Below are 7,395 nucleotides of genomic sequence, written 5' to 3'. Positions count from 1 at the left end.
TTTTGGATATAAAATGCCAAGAGAATGGAAAACACAATGAAAATATAATGACAAGACAATGAAAACATAATAAAAATAATACATAATTAAATTAAAAAGTGATGCCTCTGGCTTCTTTTTCTACTGTTAATTTGATCACTTCACTGGTGCTTTAAACAATAAAGTAATTCAGACATGTAAGAATATAAACATGGATTAAACACAGAGACAGAAGTAATTTGAAAATCTTCAATTCTCACTGAAACTGAGCAAAGTCCACCTGCTGATGAAGACCATGTGATGTGACAGAAAAGGCTTCAGAGCAGCTACTAACTGGACCCTGAGGTGACACTTTTGTCAGCTGCTGTTCAGAATCAGTCTGAGTGAAGACGCAGGAAATAAACAGAAGAAAACACAAAGTGAATTATTTATTTTATTGACATCAAATCTGTCTTGAGTAAATAAGATGTTTTACAGATACATGAACTCAAACACCTCGGTCTCTGACTCAGTCTGTGTCTCTGTCTCTGGATAAAACATCAGAGGTCTAATCTGAGACCTTTGTTCATTAAAACTGTCAGATTCAGTCAAATTCACGTTTAATTGTGTGTTTTGTCTCTTTTTTGTCTCATGAATTAGACTCAGATACGAGTGCAGGGAGGTGAAGAGAGTCACGACACAATGTGCAGTGAAAAGGCAACAAGATGAACCGATAATCAACAAGACAAACATCTGCATCACTGAATTACCAGATGTGTTAGTGTTATGAACACAATAACATTTCATTTTTACATATTATCATCAGTACTGCTGAATCATGGGGTGTCTTCATACTGTTCTGTCCACAGTGAGGAACAATAAAGTTTTAAAAGCATCAGGCTTCAGCAGCTGGTTTGTCTTTGCCTGCAGAGAAACATAAAGAGTGATGAGTGTCAGGATCTTTGTATTTAGGAGAAATTTTTAAAAAAATCTAATGCAACTTAAACCAGAAACAGGTTTTAATTTAAAATTTCATTTATTTAAATTTTTTGTATGAAAATGTGACACCAGGGGGCACAAAAGCTACAGTCTGTAAACGGAGAAGCTAAGAGAGGAGAGAGGAAGTCCATGTTTGTGTGTGAGCGGCAGCAGGTCAGAGTCCCACAGAGGGAGGAGGCGGCGGCTCCTCAGCAGTGTATGAACCTGAATCTGTGAGGAGCAGCTCAGATCTTCATTCACCTTCTGAAGATGAATAATGAATGAAGGAGTGAGCTGTGGTTACACCTGTGTTCATGATTTTGGATCTAATGATGGTGATGGGACTGCACCTTGACACAGGTGAGACTGTGGAGGTTCACTGTGAGCCACGTGTCGATCATGAGGCTGAAGTGTTCTCCTGTTTGAGAGGAACCTGGTACAATCTGTGGTTCTGGATCCTGGATCTCACTGTGAGACTCGTCCATGAGCAGGTCTGACACCAGGACTTTATTGGACCCCTGATTCTGCAGTGTGACGTACTGCAAACTTAAACAGTTGAGGATCCTCACGATGACTAGGATACAGACATGTCTTCTACTTTTATCCTTGTGAGGACATGTCAGGTCCCAGCTGTTTGAGGCTGACACTTGCTTTTAGGGACCCGCATTGTGTCAGGGAGGGTGTAGCAGTTTAAAGGTGTGTGTGTGTGTTTGTACGTACAGTCAGGCTTGGTTGGAGGTGGTGGTGGAGGTGGAGGAGGTGGCTTGGCGCAGGAGTAGGACACCTCCAGGTACCTGGTCTGCTCCTTACAGGGATATTCACCAAACACCAGCTCAGTGACGGGGACCTCACAGGACCTCCTGTTTCCACAGCTGGAGACAGAGAGAGGACACATGGTCACAACCACAACTCCACCCGTTAAATTCCCATTTTAAACTCTGTAAAAACTGGAAACTTTCCCAACAATCTCTCAAAAATAAGTCATGAACAGTCGACACAGTTTGGTATCAAATATAAGGGAAATGGAGAAAGTGTCCGTTTTCTACAGTTATTAAGTATCTGCTTTTTACTTGTAGTTTTTTACCATAGAAATAGAAAATTATATTGTAGATCAGTGAAAAATAGTTTATATAGTTTCTGAAATGCACCCTGGGAGTTGTAGTTGACTTCTCTTCTTCAGTTTGACAGGATTCTTGACTTTTAATGTTCTCTAAGACAGATGTTCATGTTTTGTACAGATGAAAACTGTCACTAATCGTCATGGCAACATGAACCAGCTGTTATGTCTGAAACAGCTCCCTTGTCAAAGTTTCCTCCTTTAAAACCAGATTCATTTTTAAATTAAGCGTCAGTTCAGTTCTTACAGATCCTCCACCACCATCTCTGCCCAGGGGAAGGAGCAGTAGGTGTCGGGCCCGTCGTCTGGGTGGGGTTTTCCCTCCCCACACCTCGTCCCCACGCCGACCTTGTACAGGATGTGTTCCAGGTTTATCTTAGTGCCGACCTCTGGGGGAGAAACGAGTGTGAAGAGTCACAAAGTTAAGATTCACTTTGATCAACAGTGTGTTACATGTGTCCGATCACACTGTGCAGCTAACAGAGCCGGTCCTGGGAACACGTGAACTAAGAGCCGTCGTGGTCACCAGAGGGCCCCTGATGACCTACAGGATGAGATGAACACTCCTCAGCTTCATAAGAAAATCAAAGGTTGTTAAATCCATGATTTATGATAATTGAGCAGATTTAATGGAGCTTGTGACGCGGTGAGGACCTGAACGTGATCAACCTCTCACACTGAGGAGTTTCCACACGTCTGACTGATTATTTCAGGTCAAAGTTTCACTCAAAACAAACAGTTTGACATTTTTGGAAACAAATTTTGTTGCCACTCTTATGGTGGAACTACAGCCAGCTGCTAAGACGTGTTTAGCTTAGCTTAGCACAAAGACTGTAACGGGGGAACAGCTATCCTGGCTCTGTCTAATGCTCACACAGTGTTTGTCAAACTGACGGTTGTCTCATGTGGTGATGTTGTGATTTTCAGTGAGACTTCACCACAACAACAACACAATGATGATGAGTGTGTTTTCTTACCACATGACATCTCAGCAGTGTCATTGTGACAGGCGTAGACGACCTCTCCCTCTGTTAAAACACACACAGGAAATTACTTCATCATCGTCATCATCATCATCATCGTCATCATCATTGTTTCCTGGTTACCGTTTTTTTTTTTTTGTCATTGTTACTAGAGCTCCAGAGAGAAGCCTGAGAGAGGAGATGTAAAACTGCACTGAGATGGTTTTTGGTTCTTAAACCACAGATATATCTCATGATGGAGATCAACACTTCAGATAAACCACAGAAGAAGTTAAAATATGGAGCTTTAAACTTTCCAGCTCTGGTTTTAACAGTGTGTAGATCCATTTGTTATCAAGATGAAGAGAGAACTTAAAGTTTCAGGTTTGTTGTCATGTACGTAATAACGGTGTAAACATCTGTACCAGTGAATCTCAACTTAGGGCAGTAAGTGACTAAAATAATCAGTATTTAAATAGTAAATCATAAAAGTCTAAAGTACAAGGGGTGTAGAATAAATAAGTATTTACCTCAAGAAAATAATAATTGTATAAACAATGTAAACAGTAGTTTTCCATCAGGGTTCAATAATTACAGTATTAATTCAAATGATTGACATTTTCTACATTCAGCTCATTATCAGCTCTAACTTACCAGCAGCACGAGTGAAGTACCAAGCTGCAGCCAGCACTGAAAACACAACACAAGCTTGTGTTACTTAAAACCAACTTCACACAAAAACTGCATCACAAAGAATTATTAAACTATAATAAACTAAAATAAGTGATGTTTGAAAATATAAAAAAATATATATAAAGTTTTCACTTTTTTAAATACTACATAACTACATTAAACATAAGATGTCAGAGGGTCTGAATGAAGAAAATCGTGACATAAAAGAGAAAACCGTCCTTGATTAAAACCCTACTTGTTGTAAAGTTTGATCAAACTTTGATTGATTTTGGTTTGATGAATCAGTGAAGAAGTTACCGCTCCATCATCAGCAAATGAAAAGTTTCAACCATAAAGTTTCTAAGTATTAACAGTAATATAAGTAAAAACTGGAATTTTTAAAAATTATTTTCTTGTGTGATGTTTCCACCATAATCTGCTCTCTTTGCCAGTCGTGTTTGGGTCCATAACATCTTGCTCATGCTTCCATTGTGTCCAGAGAATAAATCTGTTTTCTGACATTTATAAATCACTGCGCCACCATTTTTATCATTACCATGACCATTTTAACAACTTAAACACTGAACTGATTCCAAACGCTGATAATACATCGTACGTGTTTGTATTTGTTAGAAAATCAGCCAGGACATCCAGAGAGAATAAAACTGCCCCCACACATAAAGTGATGGGACAGAGGATACTCACAGCCGAAGGCGACCAGCCTCAGTGGGACCATGTTGGCGTCTCCTCCACCTGCAGACAGTCTGACAGTGAGCGCAGCATCTGGACGTCCAGGTATTTATGTGTCCGTCCTGACAGCAGACATGCAGACGCCTGTCCCCCACCGCCGCAGGCATGTGGGGCCTCCTGCCCCAGATGTGATGAACATGTAAAACCCTGCGGAGCTGCAGGAGAGAGATCTATAAATCCACAGGTTTCAGGACCTTTAACACTTTAAATCCCAGCTGCTCCTCATTTTCCTTCATATTTCTCATTAAGAAGCTCAAAACTTAAAAGAAAAACATCTGGATCTGTTAAAGCAGGGCTGGAAACTGTGTTGGCTAACAGGCCCAGATTTACCAAATGTGCATGTTTTGAAGAACCTGTGGCCTTATTTATACCACAGCACATACACCAGGTCCATGCAGGGACTTTAATCTTTCAGATAGTGGGCTTAAAGACAGACTCAGTGATTTTTCTGCAGAACACTGAGCCTTAATCCTAAAATCCAGCTGACTGATTCAAACCTCTGACATGACCCCATACATCTGAATTTTGCACCATTTCAAAAAGGCCTGGTGCTGTTTTCTCTGGTGCCTGTAGCCTGAGTTGGAAAAGAACCGAGCCAACCAGAGCTTTGCAGACAGGAAGACTGACAACGTCAACCTCTTTTACCAGAGAGACAAATACAGGTGATGAGTGTGGATGAGGCGTTTGCAGCTGAACAGGTTGTTGTCAGTCAATAACAAGACTTAAACCGATGCCTTTGTTGACCTGCGTGACAAACGGTAAAGTGATAGTCGTGGTCATGTGACGTGGGGTTGTGTGAGGTTCTTATCTATAGTTGGCGTGTTAGCTGCAGTAGATTTAGTTTTCAGTGACAGATTACGATCTCAGTTGGAACTGCCTCCCTGGGGCCACAACTTCAATGTGAAAAAAGTGTTTCCATTTAAATTTTGAAAAATATTATATCAATAATATATTAAATTCATATTTGACGTTGCACATTATGGACATGCTCCTTCTGACTCCACTGTCTATAACACCAAAGCGGAGGTTTCACTGCAGTAGTACTGATGACAGGACCTTGTGTTGTGTTGGAGAGAAGCGTACAGGGGTTTGTGTTCACAAACCCCTGTACGCTAAACTAAACATCAGCAGAGTGATGTGAAACAATCTGAGGTTTGAAGTCCCCGTTCACCTCCAGCCTAAACAGAACCAGCAACAACATACTCTGGCTTTTTTTCTTGTGTGTGCTGAAATGTTGACAGATAATTACTGTGCTGGAGCACTGGGAGCTCAGGAACCACCAAGATGCCAGAAACTCTGCAAATGTCCCAACATGCATCAGCAGCCTCTTGAAGAAGTCCAGGTGGTGGCCTCAGGCTCATAAATACCACAGTCCACTGCAGCAGGTCATAACTGAGCAGCAGGAGGCCGACGTCACTGTGATCTTACATAACCGACAGCAGCTTTTAACTGACAGGCTGCTTAAAATGCTGGTTTCAATGTTTTAATGATGCACGTTGAGTTCAGACCTGAGAACAGAGACTTGAGTCAGACTCAACTTGACTTGAGTCTGATTTGTTTTGTGTCTGGCCTCAGTTATTGATGATCATTCAATTTGAGTTTATTGTAATATATCCACATTCGCAGTCAAAGGCTTATGCGTTCTTGTAAGAGACGTTAATGATGTTGAAATGTCTCTTTACTTCCTGTCATATGTTGTGTTCTACCACAGTCGTAGTTAACTTCTCTGTGCCTATTTCACAGGTTTTTATTATTTTCGTTACTGAATGATTGGTGCATCATTTTCCCAGACCTGCCAACTTTGGGGAAATATTTAGAACACCATAATAGTGTAATGTTTAGTTCACATGCTGTTTCCCTACTCACCAACATATCACATTATTCAACACATGAATTAGGCCTGAATAAAACAACACACTCATATATTCTAGAGAGGGAAAGGACATGTTTACATTCAGCAGTCAGCTGTTTGTGGTCATGTGTCAACAATGTGTCAGTTCAGAGGAGGCTGGACCTTGGTTTTCGACTCCAGGGAGCAGGGTTACATACGTTCACCTCAGGTACCGGAACTTTAACCATGTTTTTCTAGATTTTCATGTTTTCACACTGGACTACATTATAAAATACAATCAAAACTTTTAGTGCAGTTGCTTAAAAGCATTGTTTTTATGATTACTATTTTATTGTATGATAGGTATGCTGACACAAACTGATAAACCCAAGTGAATTTCATTAAATTATTCAACAAAAAATGACATAGTTTGTTTTGTATATTGTAAGATGTTTTCATTTTCAGGTCCACTCTCAGTCTCCCTGTCAGTGTCCTCCTCGTCTACCATCATGTCTTGGTTAAATACAAGGAGTCCGCTCGTCCATGTGTGTGCACACAGAGTAACTTTCTATTGTTTCTGCAGCTCAGGACAGTGAAAAGTCTCCTTTGACAGTGAAAAGTCTCCTTTCACAGTCTGCGGCGCAGAGACTAAATACCTTTGTTACTTTGTCAGTTTAAACCATGGCTGTATTATAAGACCTTATAATAATATAACCTTATAATAATCCATGGTTTAAACGCCTGGCAGCCTGTTAGCTAGCTAACTACATACCGGTAGGCTAACGTTAGCAACATTAAATAGTTTGACAGGTTCGTTAACTCAGTCCACTTTGTCAACACAGCCTGTTTACCTTTGTACAGGTGTTGAAGCCCCGCCCTCACCTGAGGAAGCAGCCGGACACACGGGAGAACCGTGACACCTGTTCCTGTCGCCATGTTGAATGATTGACGTTTGTCAGTTATCTAAGCTCGACATTCCGGGCTGTGATTGGTCGAACGCTTCTTCTTCTCTTACTCCGCAGACCGGAAGCTGCTGCCCCTGCCGCTAAACCAGGTACTGCAGGTGTGCAACTGCGCTCAGCCGCCACCGGCGTGCTCTGACGTCAACATGCGTGTCTGCTACGTAA

The 7,395-nt window shown here is 41.1% G+C and overlaps 1 protein-coding gene across 2 annotated transcripts; it reads right to left on the bottom strand.

Annotated features, from left to right (window-relative positions):
- Nucleotides 1-398: 398 nt before the first annotated feature.
- On the bottom strand, nt 399-7,278 carry LOC139624725 (L-rhamnose-binding lectin ELEL-1-like). Of its 2 annotated transcripts, none has more exons than XM_071484066.1 (7): nt 7,151-7,278; nt 4,393-4,592; nt 3,670-3,705; nt 3,031-3,081; nt 2,301-2,442; nt 1,657-1,808; nt 399-882 (listed from the first exon to the last, which is right to left on the bottom strand). In XM_071484066.1, the coding sequence occupies exons 2-7, from the start codon at nt 4,421-4,423 to the stop codon at nt 854-856; spliced, it is 441 nt and encodes a 146-aa protein (XP_071340167.1). In that variant the 5' UTR covers nt 4,424-4,592; nt 7,151-7,278; the 3' UTR covers nt 399-853. The 2 variants fall into 2 exon arrangements, with proteins under 2 accessions (XP_071340167.1, XP_071340166.1); XM_071484065.1 differs by having other exon boundaries at nt 7,120-7,238.
- Nucleotides 7,279-7,395: the final 117 nt, after the last annotated feature.

Source organism: Trachinotus anak, unplaced genomic scaffold, assembly GCF_046630095.1.
Source record: "Trachinotus anak isolate AG129_WGS33_773 ecotype Australia unplaced genomic scaffold, CSIRO_AGI_Tana_v1 ptg000008l, whole genome shotgun sequence".
Taxonomy (NCBI): Eukaryota; Metazoa; Chordata; class Actinopteri; order Carangiformes; family Carangidae; genus Trachinotus; species Trachinotus anak.
The sequence above is the reverse complement of the archived record's forward strand: the minus strand, read 5'-3'. Positions and strand labels throughout refer to the sequence as shown.